A 19,139-nucleotide genomic window follows, 5' to 3' on the forward strand; every position below is an offset into this window, starting at 1 on the left:
TTCTGACCAGGTACTCAGTGGGGATGTGCCTCTTCCCGCAGTGTACAGTAAGCCCAGCTTCAGATATAACTTATAACATAACATAACAGACATTAGCTTACTTGCTAATTAGCTTACTTGCTGTTCACCGCTATGATCTTTGGAATAGCAGTATATAAATAAAACAAATTATTATTAATTAAATTATAACAACTCCTAAGTGCTGCTGATGGTGCTGAATTCTACTGAGGTGCAGCATCCTAAAGTGCATTCCTTTCTGATAATCAATGACTATTTGTCATGAAGGCTGTATGTTATCTTCAGGATCAGAGGCAGGATGCCTGTGAACACAGGTTCTTGGGAGCACAAGCAATCCAACATTGTGCATATGTCCTACTTCTGGATTTAAGTTGTCTGTTTGGCCACTGGGAGCAGAATGCTGAACTAGATGGGCATTCTGCCTGATCCAGTATGCCTATACTTATGTTCACAACCACAATAAGTCAGGGTATATGACTAGTGGTATTATCATAGGGTGGTGCCATGTATGTTTTAAACCTCTTCCCTCACATTTAGCAATGGCAATAGCAACTTCATTTATATACCACTTCATATTGCACTAAGCAGTCTCTAAGTGGTTTATAACTGTAAGCTAATTGCCCCCAACAAGCTGGTTACTCATTTTAGCAACCTCAGAAGGCTGCCAGGCCGAGTCAACCCCTGAGCCCCTGGCTGAAATTGGACTCACAACCATGTGGCTTGTGAGTGAATGGCTGCAGTACTGGCATTTAATCATACTTCTTAAAGGAAGGACAGGATAGAAATGTGGTCAACATCCATCAAATTTCAGAGTCATGTTTGTAGGATATACACTGTTTTTGTTAATAGGATGGAGCAAATTTGTTTTCTGCAGCTCCAGAGGAAAAGACCTGGAGCAATGGATTCAAACTACAGGAAAAAAGATTCTACTTAAACATTAGGAGGATGTTCCTGATGGTAAGAGCTGTTTGACAGAGGGATATCCTGCCTCCAAGTGTGGTGGAGTCTCCTTCTTTGGAGGTTTTTAAAGAGAGGCTGGATGGTCATTTGTCAGGAGTGCTTTGATTGTGTTTTTCTGCATAGCAAGGGATCGGACTGGAGGACGCTTGTGGTCTCTTCCAACTCTGTGAAATCTGGCTAAAAATCATCTCACTTTTATTAGCAAAATATACAAGTAAGAAACATTATGACAGCTTAAGGAGAAAAAAGCAAAACAGAATGAACAGACCATAACTTTATTGGAGATATATTCAGCTACAGTTATTACAAAAAATCTATTAAAGGTAATTGTGATCCATAAGGTGCAGACTGCAAATTTCTGCAGCATGATTACAGTATGAATGAATTACATTTTATGTCCCTTAGACAGCTGCAGCAAGTGATGGGAAATATTTTATTGTCCATCAATTATGTTATTCATTCTACTTGATTTTAACCATCTTTAAAGTCAAACTATTTACAATAAAAAAGTCTGCAATTTTCAATGCTTGCTCAACATCTGTTTCTTTACGCAACTTGCTGCTCTAGCATACACATCATTCTTATAACGTTAAACAGTCTGTGGTTGTTATTAAAATCAAAAATACAGAGTGGGTAAAACCTATAAAAGGATTCAGGAGACAAAATAGATAGCTGAATATTGAATTATTCTTGAAATACATTTTCAGGCAATTGTTTTGTATTTTATATGTCCCTTACACAGATCTAGTGTCAATTTTCTGCTGGTGAAAGTTGTTTCAGTTATATTTTATAGTTGTAAATGTTAAGGATTTAACGATACAGTTTTATAAATTTTAACCCACAGTGGCTTACTAAGTATTTTCCACTAACAGCTTTAAACTGCCCTAGGTTCAATTTTGTTTTCAGTAATCACACATAACCAATTCCAGTACATTCAGTGAGGAAAGTAACAGAACAACATGTCGCTCAATCATCAAATGACCACAGCATTGAGGCTTTCACTTTAAGCCACCTGCAGATGTGGTCCTACAGTTTACAGGGCTACTCTGAGCTAAGCAGGGCCTACATTTAAACTTACAGGAGTTTTCATTGAAAATGATGTTCTCTGCATGCAAACAGTGATACCCACAGATCCCTTCACATCCAACATGAAGGAAGGATTTAATTGACAACTATGTACCCATGTTCAGTATTTGCAAGCAACAGCGGGCTGGGGGGGGATACAAAAGAGGCGATATAAACACTTTAATTTAAAATTTCAACTGTTTTACCAAAAAATGCAAACATGGTAAATTGCTAACAATAAAAACAGTAAGTGGGATCTAGAATACCACTGGGCAGAGCAGTGCTTGTGCAGTGGTACTCTCTCAGCTCCTGGGATGGGATATGACTAGCTGCAGCTGGGGAAGACTCATGAAATTAGAGGATCCAGCACACCCATACCCACACACACACACATGAACATGGAAGCACTTTCCAGACATACAAGGGGCTCCCTGGATCCTAGCTAATAGTTTTTAATTGTTTTCAAAAACATATAATAACATGCCACAGACAAAACAAATGGACTTTGTCAGTTGTGCAAGTTAAGTGACATATCACAAGCGTTCTAACGATCCTTTTCGAATTCAGTAAATCAAGGCAGCAAGGCCCAAACCACATTTTTCCTCTATTAAGTATATTTCTCCTTGAAATGAGGTAAAGCATGGTACCAAGTGCAATGCTCATTTGTGCTACATGAAAAGAACAGCACAAAACAAAGCCATAATAAAAATAAAAATGCAGCATAGTTAGAAGGACTGTAAGTAGTACAGTATAACAGAATATACACATACACACACAATCTGAAACTAGGTTCATGTCAATTAACCCCTCCGCTGTCTACATGAGGAATTTGTGTTTTACATTTTGAACATAAACTTCCAACAGTCCACTTCTTCTTATAGCATGGTCAAGGGATTTCAATCCTAACCTTCAAATGATCAAATCTAGAACTCAATAGAATACAATTTCCAATACATCACTTGTATTAAAAAGGGTAAAGCAGTTGCATTTCATAGAAACAAGTGTGTTTTTCATTCTAACAAGATTATAAAATACTTGGAATTAAAATCCTACGACAAAAAAGTCGTGGCTTTAAAAACACAGAGCAGCAGCAGTCTCATTTACAATTGGCCTCTACTCAGTATTTTCTTGAAACATCACAAGGGCATTGAATACATCTGACTAGAGTCCGCAATTACCAGACTCCTTTGTTATCCTCAGGCTACACTCTAACGTTTGGTATTACCCAGGTATTAAACATGCATTTAAAGTGTTCACTGACTATATTTCAATCTTTCAGTTGGTTCTAATTTCACCTGTGATGTTTCATTAAACACACACACACTTTGCACATCTGATTGGAATAAGACATGCCCCCTTTTAAAACTACATGGATGTTGTGAGTTTTTAACAGACTGATGTGTGTCAGCAGAAAAACCCCCACTGATATTAGCAAAAATTATTTCCTAGAGTTGCAAAATTCTCTCAGGGCAACATAGGTGACTGTATGTCTTCTTTCATAAATGTACTTTATACCTCTATGCTGGCATACTGAGCGTTTATATTGCAATCATCAGTCTACTTACAGTTGAAAAGTCCTCATGAAATGTGGGGGTAAAATACTTTGAAAGCAATTCTGGAGTCAGTGATCAGCACTTGCTGTATTATCTAAACATGGCAACAGATGTCCACAATCCAAAGCTATTTGCATTGGTGGAGGGAGGGGGCAACATTATGCATATAGCAATTTTCAAAACAGCTATTCACAGTGAATAGAACAACCACTTTTAAGGCTCAAAATAATGATTTCTTTCTTCATCCATTTCAGTGGGATGCAGTGAAAAGACAGAAACTTTAAGATGCATGTGCAGTTCACCCTGGCACTGGATCACATCCTTTATGCCGTCTATGGTATTTTATTTTCTCACTGTGACTAAAACCTCATACAAGTATTATTTCATTTCACTGTCATTGGAAATCTAATCAAAAAATCTGTTGCTCAAAACTAAATTCTATATTCCCGAAAAGCTTAATGTCTCCTATAACTAAGGCATGTTTCTCCCCTTTTAGCAAGGTAAGCCAGATGTTTTTCCTCTTTAAATTTTGAATGCATGTGTATGTGCGGGAAGGGGATTTTTAAAAGCAACAAACAGTATTATCAGTAATTTAACACATAAAACAGCATCACGAGCAGACCACTGTGCTGGAAAACATTAAAAACTTGCTCAGCTCTCTCAAACTTCAAGCATAATTAATGGGGTAAAATTGCAGCAAACCTCTATTGATATTGGTGGGAGTGCAAGATGACCCACAGCTTTTTAAAAAGGTAAATTAAGAGGTATTATAGTTACAGTGCAAAAATTAAAATTTCAAGCATAATACATACACATAGCACCAAAACAGGAAAAAATGCATGCGAAAAAAAAAAAGACACAAAAGAACATAGAAGAACTGAGGTATTTAAGTGAAGGGTGCCTACAAATATCTAAAGAAATTTAGGCATAGCCTAAAAATATATGCTTTCATATTAACTGAAACAACGATAATGAACTACTCTACTTTAAAGGACCAAAATCACAGATGTATCAAAAGTATGGCAGTTTCTCTCACACAACAACTTCCATGGCATTTTAACAGCACAGCTTTGGTAGGTGAAATATGCATGCAATTCTGAAAAGTACAGTAAGAAATTTATGTGGAAATCGCTCTTAAAGGTGTAAAGGTGCTCTGTTTGTTAAATATGTATCCAATATAAAATCTGCAGCATACTTTAGGTGCGATATGTCAAAGGTTCTTTTTTTTTTTTTAAAGCAACAGTTTGCACTGTGCAATTAACTATTATCACAAAGTTCCAATACCGGAACAATGTCTGCAATCCACCAAAATCTCCCACACAAGCCTCTTGAACTGAAAGGAGGTCCCCCAAGAGTGATGGATTGTACTCAGGCTAAACCCTTTGACTTTTTATTTTTTTTAAAAACACATTGGAACTTAGTGGGAAACCTTTGTTTGTTTGCAATATCAAATAAACTCTAGACTAACCATTTTCTTTGAATTGTTAAAAATAACCTCACTACATATATATGAATACAATTTCTATTACAGTTGTGTAATAAGTTAAGTCACAGCTAAACTAACATGTAGTGTAAATATGGAGCTTTATCACTGTAAAATGCATTCTAAAAGTGAAGGGAATGTTATACCGTTTGCTCCAAAGAGTATGAGAAATGATTGAAAAGGTCGTATTAGTGAGGGCTTACGTACTTTTAAGGCAGGAACCTTTTGCAAGACTGTGTGGCATCAATTTAAAAGTCTATTGGATGCCAGACATTTCAATTAAAAAACACTCCCTAATGAATAAGTGCAATAATGATTGGGAATGCCATCTTAATGCAATGATGGCATGGAAAGAAGGAGGACAATACTGGCACACTTATCCTTACATCAAATCATCCAGTACAGTTTATAAACTGCTTCGTGACTGGCATTAGTGCACAGATTTGAGGAATTTCAAAATCACTATATATATATATATATATATATATATATATATATATATATATAGCAACTATAACAGACATAAGCTTCCTAGCCTTTAAACACTAAGCAAAGCAGTACTGACAAAGTAAACCAAAGATACCTGACAACAGTTATTTCGAACACTTGCTAAATGTCATCATTAAAGCACTCTTGTGATTAAACAAAGCAGAAGTGAGGAAAGAAGACAAGATTGTGTTTGCGCAAAAAAACAACCATCCTATAACTACAATTAGTTCCAAAATTATGTATACATGTTAAATGTTATTAGCTATTTTGTTATCAAACTTTTAACTGCTGTCTTCAATTTGTTCCTCTCAACATCATCTTTTAAATTTCTCTGTATTGTGTGTTTGTGTTTTGAAGAGGTGTCTCAGCTATTTGGAACCTGAGGTTGATTCGCTTTGAGGCTTCGTAGAGCTCTTCTTGCTGCTGCAGATTTGGCAATCCGATAGCTTCTTCCAACACCTTTGAACTTTCCCTTCCCTACAACTTCCACTGTTACTCTGACCTTTCCATCATAGGTTCTTTCTGCAGGACTTCATAAGAAACAGAAGGAGAGAGGACAAATAGAAAATGAACGAATGAATGAATGAATGACAGCCAAGATACTCAAAGAGCAATCAGCCCCAGAATAATTATTATGGTAATCTATAGCAGCAAATACTTTCATGCACTTCTTCTTCGTAGATATATTACAATGGTTTTTTTTTTTTGGTAGAAACAATCACACATCAACAAAAAGACACAGAGTGGGGAAAATCATCCTGTAGCTACCATAAATATCAGCAAAAATAGGCATATTGATGTTCTTTCCATTTCTTGAGAATTTCTGTTCCTGGAAGAGCATTCTATTCAAATTTTTATACCATAAAACTTCTGCTTGATTCATGAGTTTAGAAATATTTTGTACAAATTAAAAACAAATGAATTCTTACCTAAATTTAGCTGTCTCAGGCTCCATCTCCAGCAGCTCTCTTACCGGTGAACGGGGCACATTTGCAGAGAATTTTTCTGATTGAAAAATACATATATAATTGTAACCTTCCTAACTGCAAACAATGAATTACTGAATTTATATTCCAAAAACATTTACATTACCTATTAATGGCCTCATCATTGGATAGTACACTTGCCAAACCATTTCCAGCGACATTCCACTATCCATGTAAATGGCACCAGCTAGAGATTCAAATATATCTCCCATGGCCTTTGGTACTTCTATGTCTTCTTCTTTTTCTTCATCTTCTTCAGATCTTCGGAGCTAACAATCACAGGAAAAGTTACGGGGTTCAACTGAGCACACAAACTTAAAATAGAATATGGTGTTTCATCAGGTCACCAGAGACAAACTTTCAACTACATGCTTTTGATTATTGAGAGTAAGGAAGAATTAATGAAACACAATTTGGAGTTTAATTAGCTATCTATAATTAGTTTTAAATTGATCAAAATATGGGTATCTGAAGAGAAAGTACAGTTTTTATATCACATAATTAACATAGCTTAGTTAGTAGTTTGGAATATTTTTGTAGTATTCACCATGCCCTCTTTATGCCACACATAAAGCCAATATTTTAAATAGAAAGGGTTCAATAATTACAGTGTTTAATAAGAACATCTATCGAATTTTTTTATTGTATACGTTTTTTAAAAAAAATCTCATGTTTAAGGAATGAGTTGACACATTAAATGTGATTCAATACTAAAGAAATAGTTTTTTCTAATATCACTAACCTCAGAATCCATTCCTTGCATTTCATTTTTTTCCATCTGAAACTGTACAAAATCATCAATAACATGAAATAGCTCAGGAGAGACAGCTTTGAAGTATTTGTGGTAGTCATACTTTACAGCCAAAGAGGCAAAGATGGTGTTATTAACGAGAGCAGATCGTAGGTCTGTTAGAACTCCTGGAGAGTGCTGCCGTGGGTCTTCGTAAAGGTGCTTGGTTATGAGGTAGTCCAATATTGCATCTCCCAGGAATTCCAACCGCTGGTAACAATCTTAACATACAAGGGTTGAGGGATTGGAGGCAAATACAGAGCAGCACAATTAACATTCCTTCCAAATAATTTGCATTCCTTCCCATCTCTAAACTTAATACAGTAAGCAATTTTTCAAATAACTTACCAGTAATGGTATTGTAATGATAGGAGGCATGGGTAAATGCCTGAAGTAGATAAGCCTTGTTCTTAAAACTGTAGTTGATTTTCTTCTCAAAACTTGCAAAGCCAGATATAAGGTGATTTAAGGTTCTCTCAGCATCTGGATGATCAAACATACACCTTGGAGGAATCTTTAAACAACCATATACTAAGTCTTTATACAGAGAAGACTCTTGATTGGCTAGAGAGGCAGAAATACAGTTTGATGAAAGATGTTTCTGCTGGCTGTTTAAATGTTCCATGTAGGAATACAGAGCACTGTCCCAATCAGTTTTTTTAATAACTGGAAGCACTTTCAGTCCCAGTGAGCAGAGGAAAAGCTGAGCAGCTCTCTCACCACAGCTGGTCAGATAGCAGCCCAGAAGGGCTTCCACACAATCCGCAATGCTTTTGTCAGCAATACACTGTTCTGTATGTAAGTCATAGGAGATGGATTGTTTTCCAGCATCAATGCCACAGTTTTCCTCCGATGGATTCCAAAAACCTACTACAAAGTCATCCTCTTCAACAGCCTTGCTAGGATCCAGATAGCACATTGCATCCCATGAGCTGTAGTCAAACTCATCAGTATCTGATGAAAACTGAACATTGGACAAGGTTGATTTTTTGGGTGCTTTCCATTCGTAACTATTATCGGTGGGTGAGAAAGGGGAGAGGGATATTTTCTTCACAAATGCTCCAGAGCCCATTAACATATTGTCAATAAATTTGATATGCTCCTGATCATACTCCAAAAAGTCATCCTCAAAGTCAGGTTCCTCTTTGGGTACCCTCCACATTAAGTCATCATCATCATCGTCATCATAATCCTCATCAAGTTTTCCATTCAACATTAGGCCATCTTTTGACTGAAAATAAAGAAAAAGTGAAAAAAATTACATTTCTTGTAACAGTTAAATAATTTCACAACACAACTAAGAATGGCAAAAACAAGTCTTTTCCTGCACTATGTTATATTCAAACACATCAAATTATGTTGCAGAAGAAGTATTTGTGTCTGGGACATTTCTGGCATGCTAGGCATTGAGAGGCACTCCTTTAGTTGCTTCCACAAGGTAGTGTTGGAGACTAGTGCTCTATTCCATAGCATTTGGTTTTCAAAATAGCCATGTTAGTTTCTTGAAGCATAGAAAGGAGGAGCGGAGGGTGAGAGTGGAAAAAGGAATGTAGGAGCACCTTTAGGACTAATTTATTATTATTATTATTATTATTATTATTTATATTTATTATTATTATTTTGGCATGAGCTTTCATGGAAATAAACCCACTTCTTCAGATGCTAACAGAGTGATACAGTGGGCCCTCAGTATCCATGGGGGATCTTTTCTGATCCCCCTGTGGATATCAAATTTGCGGATGCTCAAATCCCATAGTGGCCACATTATATTTTTGTAAAAACCAAGGAATTTGAGTTTTTTTATAAAATCAGCAACTTCTCATTTTGTTTCTTGAGAACTCTTGGAAGGATAGCATCTGGAACCAGTCATCTGTTTGCTTCTAATGTTGTAAGATCAAAAATTTTGGTCTAATCCAATTGTTAATCCCAGCTACAGTATACTCATTAAATCAATAGATTATATGTAAATTGATATGATTCAGCAATTAATTCAATGGGTTTACTCTAACTGGGGACTAGCAATCAGATTTAGGGCATCTTTTGGCATAGCTATTTGTCTAAATTCTTCAGACTTCTTTCCTGAAAAGATCAGCTCAGGCAAAGGTAACTGTCTACATCAAGGGTAGGCAACCTTTTGGAGCGGGGGCCGGGTTGGTGTCTCCCCCAAAATCGGGGGGCCGAAGCCGGGGGGTGGAGCTTCCACCCTCCGGGGCGTGGCTGCATGCTGGGGGCGGAGCTTCCATCCTCCGGGCGGACCACCCTCCGGGGCGGAGCCCCCTCGGGCAGGCCTCTCCCAAGCCCTGCAAGGAGGAGGAGGCGTGTACCCGCCCTCTCCTCCTCGGTGCCTTTCTGGACAAACTCCCCAACCTGCATTCCAAAACACACACAACAGCACAGTTGTGCATTTCACATGGCTTTACTTAACATGGCCTCTTGCATATTTCAGAGGCTTATTCCATAATCAAACCCCTTGGGTTTAACACTAGCATGGTTTAACATGGCTATGCATATTGGACATGTCAAGGTGGTTTCACCGTTCTTGGACCAAGTGTACTTCTCAGAATGTGTACTTGGTTAAGGGACTTTGGTTTTTCTTCACTGCGCATGGGTTTTGTAAACAATCACAGGCAATTTACATTGGCTCCTTGCCTCAGAGCCTTTCTGATATCAATATCGCCATTAAAGACCACAAAACACACAGAAAAGGCACTTTGGAAAGTCACACTCTCTGGCTTCAGAAACAGTGCATGCAAGCCTCTCAAGTAAGGACTCATTCATTATCATTGTCCATCATCATCATCATCTCACACCACCAACATCATTGTCAAAGCAAGGGAGACTTATTAGCATTAAAAGCCACACAAAACACACTTTGTAAGGTCACACTCTCTCAGTTCTGAAACAATAGTTGCTACTCTCAAGCGCATCCTCATCATCATCACACTATCATTGTCAAGCAAGGGGAGACTTGTTAGCATTAAAAGCACACAAAACACACTTTGCAAGGTCACACTCTCTCAGCTTCTGAACAGTAGTTGCATGCTTCTCAGCTGCACATCATCATCATCATCATCACACTATCATTGTCAAAGCAAGGGAGACTTGTTAGTTAAAAGCACACAAAACACACTTTGCAAGTCACACTCTCTCGCTTCTGAAACAGTAGTTGCGCTTCTCAAGCGCATATCATCATCATCCTCATCATCACAACTTCATTGTCAAGCAAGGGAGACTTGTTAGCATTAAAAGCACACAAAACACACTTTGCAGGTCACACTCTCTTGGCTTCAGAAACAGTGCCTTCATGCCTCTCAAGCCTGGCTATACATCATCATCATCATCATCATCATTCATCATCATCCATCCTATCATTGTCAAGGCAGGGACACTTGTTAGCAATTAAAAAGAATGCAAAATAAACAAAAAAAAAACCCATGTGGCCTCTGGCCACTCACCACCTCTCTTCCTCTCTCTTCCTCCTCCTCCTGCTCTTCCCCCTGCTGCCCCATCTCCTCTTCCTCCTCCGTTTCCTCCTCCTGCTGCCCCCATCTCCTCTTCTTCTCCTGCGCTGCCTCCTCCTCCTCTTTCTTTCTTCTCCTCCCTCCTCCATGTGCCGTGCGGGCCTGGGGGCAGACGGAGGAGACAGAGGAGGTTGGCAGCGCGGGGCCGCCCGCGTGGAGGTGGGGAGGGCCGGTGGAGCCGGCGGAGCCCCGCGGGGGAGGCAGCGATGGCCCCGCGGGGAGGGGGGGGGGGGCGGGGGCCCGCGGAGCCCGTGGGGAGGCGGGAGATGGCCCACGGAGCCCCGCGGGGAGGGCCGCGCGGAGCCCCGCGGGGAGGTGGGGATGGCCCGCGGAGCCCCGCGGGGAGGCGGAGAGGCCGCGCGGAGCCGGTGGAGAGGCAGGAAAGCCTTTGCCTCCTCCACCCCAGGCCGCGCGGCCCTCCTCTTCCTCCTCCGCCGCCATTTTGCTTTTCAAATGGCGGCGAAGTCTCACGCACCTTTCCCGTCCTGGGAAAGTCGCGCGAGACTTCAGCCGCCATTTTGAAAAATAAAATGGCCCCAGAGCGGTGCGGAAACGGCAGCAATCGGCGCAGGACTGCGCGGGGGCCGGCGAAAGCCTCCGCGGGCGGAGCGGCCCGCGGGCCGCTAGGTTGCCGACCCCTGGCTACATCTCTGCCATGAAGACAGAACAAAGATCCATTCAGGGTTACTGTGTGCTATTGTCTCCTTTGTACATGGTGCCTGGGTACGAATAATTGTTCCGCCATCCTTTCGTAACCCGAAAATTCGTAACCCGAAAAGCTCCGCTTCGCACTGGGAAAGCCTATAGCCACTTTGCAGCATTTGAATTTCGCGCCGAAATGAATTTGTAACCCGAAAAATATTCGTACCCGAACAGTTTTTGCCAATCCAACTTTTCGTATCCCGGAAATTTCGTAACCCGATCATTTCGTATCTCGAGGCACCAGTGTACTTAAATCCTTGTCAGTGTATGTTTCAACGCCTGCCAGGTTTCTTGCTTTAAATACCTTTCAGTTTTGCTTGTTTATGTTAGTTAACAAACAATCTGTCCATCTTTTTTTGTGGCTGGCACTTGTTTCTCCTCTGCACGCTGTCTGTCTTCTGTTCTTGTTTAAGAAACTCTTTATTTTTCCGAATAATTTATGATGATGCTTTTGGTTACTGCTTTTTTTTTTTACTATGCTGCTGACTGCCCAGCTGTCATTTCTCAGTTATCATCACCAACATCAAGCATTTCTTCTTAACATATCAGAAAATTACATTCCATTGCTGTCAGGATTTTGGGTATTGTGTGACAGAAAAAAAGAAGCACGGGGCAGATTTTGAATGGTAGCAGAAGTCCTTTTCACTCTTTTTCAGGTGTTAAATCAAGGAGAGGAAAGTGTGATTTTCACACCCAAATCAAGTATTTTCTTAAAAATGGGGCTTCAGGGGGTTCCAATGTCTAGCAAGAGGCCAGTCCCTGATCATTATGCTTTAAATTGTTTAAACTTTATTTGGAGTTGTTTGTCTACCATAATTGCGTAGGTTCTTTGTGCATTCCAAACCAACAAACAGCCAACACACAGGTTATGGAAATTAAAAAATCATTGTATATATTTTTGGACCACATGTTTAGGAACATTGGAAAGAAAACAAAACTCTTTTCTGAACTGTTCTGTGTTTTAAGTGAATGGCCATTTTTACGTAACTACAGGGTGATTTTAAAAGAATGGTACACAAGTAAATTGGTCTTCTTTGGTTTCGCACCATTCTTTTTGAATCACCCTGTAAATACAGCTTGTTGCAGAGCAGACAGAATTTTCTCAACATGAATAAACCAGTTTAACAATTGTTAAATTATATATATTCAGATGCAAGAGCTCTAGACCAAATATTTTAAGACACATTTGACATTCATGTAAACAATTACTGGAATAGTACTGAAACACTTGATTGAGAGTTTGATAACTTGATAATGCTACAGTTTCAATGAAGGTTTTGGTTTCAAATACAATTATATTCAGAACTAAAATCTGAACTAATTAGGAAAAATAGTTTTAGTAGGTAATACAATTTTTCTTATGCTGTTCTACCAACATATCTTTCAGTTATCAATTGGACATGAATGATGACTATTTTCAATCTATAAAGTAAATTAAAAAAATAGTATAAACACTAGAAATGGCTCCCAACCTGGATGGCTTTAAATGATTGGATGATTCATGGAGATGAGACTACTGGTTTACTAGAATCATAGAGCTGGAAGAGACCACAAGGGCCATCCAGTCCAACCCCTGCCAAGCAGGAACACTACAATCTAGTATGCTTGACATTGGCCATCCAGCCTCTGTTTAAAAACCTCTGAAGAAGGAGATTCCACCACTCTCCAAGGGAATGTGTTCCACTGTCAAACAGCTTTTACCATCAGGAAATTCTTCCTAATGTTGAGATGAAATCTCTTTTCCTGTAGTTTGAATCCACTGTTCTGAGTCCTGTTCTTGGAGCAGCAAGAAAACAAGTTCACTCCATCTTCAACATGATCCCTTCAAATATTTAAATAGGGCTACCAATAATTCTTTACCTTCTCTTCTCCAGGCTAAAACATCCCCAGTTCCCTAAATCTCTCCTAATAAGGCATGGTTTCCAGACCCTTCACCATTTTGGTCACCCAAATGATGTATGCTGCTGTACTCCTCCTTATGTTTGAAGTCTTCTCACAAGCAACTGACTAGCCACTATATGACCAGAATTTGTTGTGCCCTTGAATTGACCTAATGCTCTGCTCAGGTCCTGCAGGTCCACACCCATGCCTTCCTTGATCAAGTCTAACCATCTGGTGCAGGGGTAGGCAAACCTTTTTGGCCGGGGGCCGGGTTGCTGTCCCTCAGATAACTGGGGGGGGGCCGAAGCCAAAAAATAAATAATTAAATAATTTTTAAAAATAATTTAATATATAAATAAAAATGGACAAATGTAGGACAAAAATTTCAAATGGAAGACACTTTTTTTAAAAAAATGGAGGACAGGCAAAAAAAATTGCTGATTTTTAAAAAAATGTTAATATAAATGCATGTTTCTGAGGCTTCTATAGACAATTGCCCCCCAAAGGCCCCGGCGGCAATCGGCAGCAGGACTGGCCTGGGGCCGGTCCCAAGGCCTTGTTGGACCGCATCCGGCAGGTTGCCTACCCCTGATCTGGTGTGTGGTCTTCCTCTCTTCCGCCTATCCTACCATCATTGTTTTTTCTAATGATTCATTTTTATCATGATGTGGCCAAAGTAAAACAGCTTCAAATCAGTCATCTTGGCTTCCAGAGAAAGTTCAAGCTTGACCTTCTCTAGAACCCATTTATTTGTTTTCTTGATCATCCATGGTATACTCGGTACTTTTCTCCAGCATCAAATCTCAAATGATTTGATTTTCTTCCTATCAGCTTTCCTCACTGTTTAGTTCTCTTTTGTATATGGTGATGGGAAATACAATAATTTGGATGATTTTCACTTTAGTGTTCAGAGTTATGTCTGTATTCTTTACGATCTTGTCTAGTTTTTTCATAAATGCACTTCCCAATCCTAGTCTTCTTCTGCTGTCTTGACTGCAGTCTCCATTCTGATCAGAATAGACAAGGCTTTAATTTAATTTACTGTTCTTTTTACATTCTTACTTTTAAGTACAATTAAGCCAAATTGATACAAACTATTTCCTGCTCATGTTCTATGAGTAAGGCAAGAAGATACAATAACTTTCCTCAAATGGTATTCTCAGGAAATGCTGGACAAAATTCCATCACACCTAATCAGTATGATCACTGTGGAAGATGAGAAGTGTGATCCAATACATTTGAAGGGTATCAAGTTGTCAAAAAATAGTGTTTCAAAACTCCCTCAAAGAAGTTCCTGATTAAATTTACCATTCATAGGATAAGAAGACAGTTTATATTATAGATCACTAACCGGTTAAAAAACCAAAAGAAAGTTTGAGACACAGATAAACAATAAGAGGTTTGTGGGAGATACATAGTTAAGATATGTCTCAGATGGGCAACATGATATCAAGAAACAAATCAGAATCAGTGTAGGGTACTGATGCATTTTATTAAAGTAAGACTTCAGTTTCATATATACTGAAATGGGACAAAACTAGGAAACTGATAGTGGCATTCATGGCAACCAGTTCAAAGATATCATGAAAGTAAGGGGTAAGTGAAATTAAAATAAACCTCAGTGCTTGGGTGCATCAAAAAGAAACTTAAAAATAAGAGAAGCAGCCTTGCAATTCTTTTATATAATCCACCACAGCCAGATTTTGGCATACTGCTTGTTGTTCTAGTCACCTGATTGATAGATCATAGCACTGAAAAAGGTGGAGAAATTAACCAAGTATGTACCTTTTATGTGATGAAAGACTAAAACATCTGATGATTAATTTTAGTCTCCCTTAGAAGAAAGGTGGGACATGACAGAGGTTTAAATATGGCTAGTTTCAAAAAGACTGGTATATAACATTCTCTCTCTTGTAATACGCATCCAGCATTACCCAGTGAAACTGATTGTTGGTAAATTAAGGGCAACTGAAAGAAAGTATCCTGGTTTTTACTTCTGTGGATTTGATTATTTGTGAGTTTGTAGCTGCCCCCACATATGGGTGTTGCTTTACCTAGCTGTCTCCGCTGCTAGTCTCCAAGTTTCCCCCTTCGCCTCCTACGATGATGCTGTTCCAAACATCTCTGTAAGTGTTGTTGTCCTTCCCCTCTCCCTCTTGTCTGTCTCCTTTCCCACAACAACCCTCTCCACCCCATGGTGCATGTGGTTTGCAACCAAGGCAACTTTTATTGGCAATCAATGCAACTGTCTGCTCCCTTGCCTGTTTGGTCACTTTCACTCTCACTGACTGGCAGGTCACTCTGTTCGCCTCACTTAGTCTGCATGCTGGATTGACAGACCCTCCACCCTGCCACTACTGCTGGGTACATCTCCTGCCTTTGCCCTCTCATGTCAAGCTGAGGCCAGCTAGAGTGAAAGGGCAGGGGATGAAGCAGCAAAAAAGGCAAAGGGGTGATGGATGTTGCTGCTTTGGCAAATGTCCCCACCTTCCCGGTTTTCGAGGGAAATATGGTTATAGCCACTGGCTTGGAGAAACTGAAATAATTCTATTCAACACATAATGCTATTGTATTTATCAATTTATACTCTTTATACAGTGACCCTAGGAATTTTGGGTGGGAGGAGGCGGACAGGTTATAAGATAACTGTATTCCTTTTTGTCTTGAGAACAGCCACAGTCATACTCAGAAGTGCATTCCAATCACACAGCGAGGACCTACTGGTGTTCCTTGGGCCAGTGTCTTTTCCATCTGCAAACTTTAATATTAGTTACTGACACTTTTGGCAGGTGCATTTGCTCCCTTATGCTCCCCATACAACTTGTGTTTCCTCTATCCATCCATCACTCTGTTTATATGCTGCCTCTCTCTCAGACTGGGACTCAGTGTACAGTATCCTTACGTTCTGTTAACAGACAACAATTGGCTAAGAGATTATTACAGAGAAGTTACATTATTAAACATGCACTGTGTACAAGAGTTGTAACATCAAACTCATATAATTTTATTTTTTAGAGAGGTATAAAAGCAACCTCTTAAAGTGAACTGCACTTGTATTTATTCAAAATTTATTCAAATTTACTCTGCAATATATGTTACATGCAGTAGCTATCCAGTGTGCCCTCTGGTGGTTCTGCAGCCAAAGTCTGAATTTCAGAATAATTTATCAGTTCAAAACATTCTGTATTCTTTCTAATCATAATTACGGCATTCTATGGCAAAATACCAATTATAAAGTAAAAGACCACATCAGGATTTTAAAAATCAAACTGATGGATGCAAATATTGAAAAATTCAATAAAATAAGGGCAAAGAAGTTATCTAGTCTCATACAGTGCATGGAGAAAGAAATCCAAAGACCTTTTCCAGCTGTAAGACATCAGATTATTTTTGCCAATCAGAATTCTTTACAAAACAGTGAAACAACTCATAGCAATCCAAATATATATATATATATATATATATATATATATATATATATATATATATATCCAACTGTAAATGAACTTTTAGCTTGATTTCTAAATTCAAAAGCAGCCAAGTCAGATATCTGACAACAGTTATTTGTCCCTTCTCTGGCAGCCTACAGGATGGGAATGACGAGAAAGAAAGATAAACATGACAGAACCAGAAGTAAAGAAATGAGAAGATATTGATTTTAACTGTGATTTTATACTACTGTTTTAATATTTGTCTGGTTTAATCTCTTTTTAGTATTACTATGTTTTTTTTTTGGGGGGGGGGGGGGAGGGATAGGGATTTTAGAATTTTAACTGTATCCTCTTTTATTGTTGTAATCCGCTTGAATTCCAAGTGATTAAGCGGAATATAAATTATTACTATTATTATTATTATTATTATTATTATTAGAAGCAGAAAGCAAGAGAGAAAAGGATTGGTGCCATGCATTGGCTTTGAACCTTTCCAATAATTTGCTTCAGCCCCTCCTACTTGGCAATATGAAACCTCCTGAAGAGGGATTCTGTCAAATCACCTACAAGGGAAAGCAGCCCTTAACAAAAATAAAACTGACTATGGCTATAAAAGAAAAGTCTAAGTCTCGGTCTAAATGACATGCACTATTTTTCCACTTTTAACTGCCAAGCAAGATTTCAGAATTTCATTAGCTTTTCACTACATATCAACAAATCTCAAAATACTATTTCAAGCTTACAAATTCAGAGCTTTGATTCTGTATAAAGAGAGAATGAATTTTCGTGAGCTAACAAGACTGCTATAAACCCAGTGAGTATCCAAGGATACAGTGAGTATCCTGACTACTCTAATCCTGAAATATCACTTTCCTGTCCCTATTATAATTTTGGCACATAATAACATATACTCCTAGAGCTTCTGAAGGCTTAGTAGTAAGGAATTCCAAAACAGAGAAAAGAATAGTTAAGAGAATGTAAGAGCTAGTTAAAAAAAAAACAAATTTGGCAAATTTATTTCATGTATGTATGTTTGGTGGGGTACAGCCACAACATAACAGACATTATGTATGAACCAGACACCCAAAGACACAAACCACAGCCAGTTTGAGTACATCTCCTTTTGAAAGGGGAAATGATTGGGAAAAAGGTAAAGGTAGTCCCTTGACATGAATGTCTAGTTGTAACCGACTGTAGGGGGCAGTGTTCATCTCCGTTTCTAAGCCAAAGAGCCAGCATCGTCTGAGGACTGCTCTGGTGGTCATGTGGCCAGCATGACTGCACCGAATGCTGTTACCTTGCTTCTCAGAAGTGGTACCTATTTATCTACTTGCATTTGCATGCTGTCGAACTGCTAGGTTGGCAGAAGCTGGGATTAGTGACAGGAGCTCACCCCACCATGCAGTGCCTGGGCCACGCAATGCCAACCTTCCGGTCATCCGAACTGGTGTCTTAACCACTAAGCCACTGCATCCTACATTGCATTGCTACAGTCTGCTAAACAAAACATAAATTTTCGTTCACCATCATACACATGTTTATACACATCTATGCATGCAATGGAGGCAGGAAAACTACTGCTTATGTCAGGAAGAGTAGACTGTGATTCCTGACTAATAGTTTACTCAGTTTGGCATTACACCTGCTATGCAGATCAAACACCTTATTTTATTAATATTGTTCTTTATTTTCAACTGTAAACTTTTACAACAGTAGGTCAAGGCAAACAGTTTCTTTTCCCTGCATGGAATTTTGTCCTTTCCCACTTTCACATTGAACCATTCTTCACAAACTGTTCTTCATAAGTCATCCAACATCACCCTTGTCCCTATTTTTATTAATTATAGGTATACAATGCTGAAGTATGGTAAGAACAAGACCCTGCTTTCCTCTTTCACTTGTAATGACATGCTTATACCCTGAGACATTTCATATTAAATGTATTTCAACAAAGGCTTACCATTTCATCTTTTCCCCATTTGTCTGCATTACTCTTGTCTTGGTTTACTATGTAACCAGGAGGAAGCCAGTTGACTGGAGGATCAAAAATAGATACCACCATACGACTAGGAAGCCCCTTCTTTTTTCCAAGACGATACAAGTTACAATTGCTGACCTTAAAAAAACACATGTTTATGACAATCTATAGAGAAATAATTGGAGGGGAAAAACTTGGAGACCACTAAAAATCCCAGAACTGGCCTATAAATTAAGGCTTATAAACTTATTTTAGTGGCAAAATTTATTTCTAACTACTAGC

General features: G+C 38.9%; 1 protein-coding gene across 1 annotated transcript in view; it reads right to left on the minus strand.

Annotated features, from left to right (window-relative positions):
- Window positions 1-1,239: 1,239 nt before the first annotated feature.
- The window catches only part of DICER1 (dicer 1, ribonuclease III), an 88,295-nt gene continuing 70,395 nt past the window's right edge, over window positions 1,240-19,139 (minus strand). Inside the window, exons 24-29 of the mRNA XM_042464688.1 lie at window positions 18,840-18,995; window positions 7,693-8,575; window positions 7,297-7,565; window positions 6,661-6,823; window positions 6,498-6,573; window positions 1,240-6,098 (exon numbers count right to left, since the gene is read on the minus strand). Coding sequence (XP_042320622.1) covers window positions 5,933-6,098; window positions 6,498-6,573; window positions 6,661-6,823; window positions 7,297-7,565; window positions 7,693-8,575; window positions 18,840-18,995 — 1,713 coding nt within the window. The 3' untranslated portion in view covers window positions 1,240-5,932. The remainder of the gene's footprint in view (window positions 6,099-6,497; window positions 6,574-6,660; window positions 6,824-7,296; window positions 7,566-7,692; window positions 8,576-18,839; window positions 18,996-19,139) is intronic.

This window comes from Sceloporus undulatus, chromosome 1, assembly GCF_019175285.1.
Source record: "Sceloporus undulatus isolate JIND9_A2432 ecotype Alabama chromosome 1, SceUnd_v1.1, whole genome shotgun sequence".
Taxonomy (NCBI): domain Eukaryota; kingdom Metazoa; phylum Chordata; class Lepidosauria; order Squamata; family Phrynosomatidae; genus Sceloporus; species Sceloporus undulatus.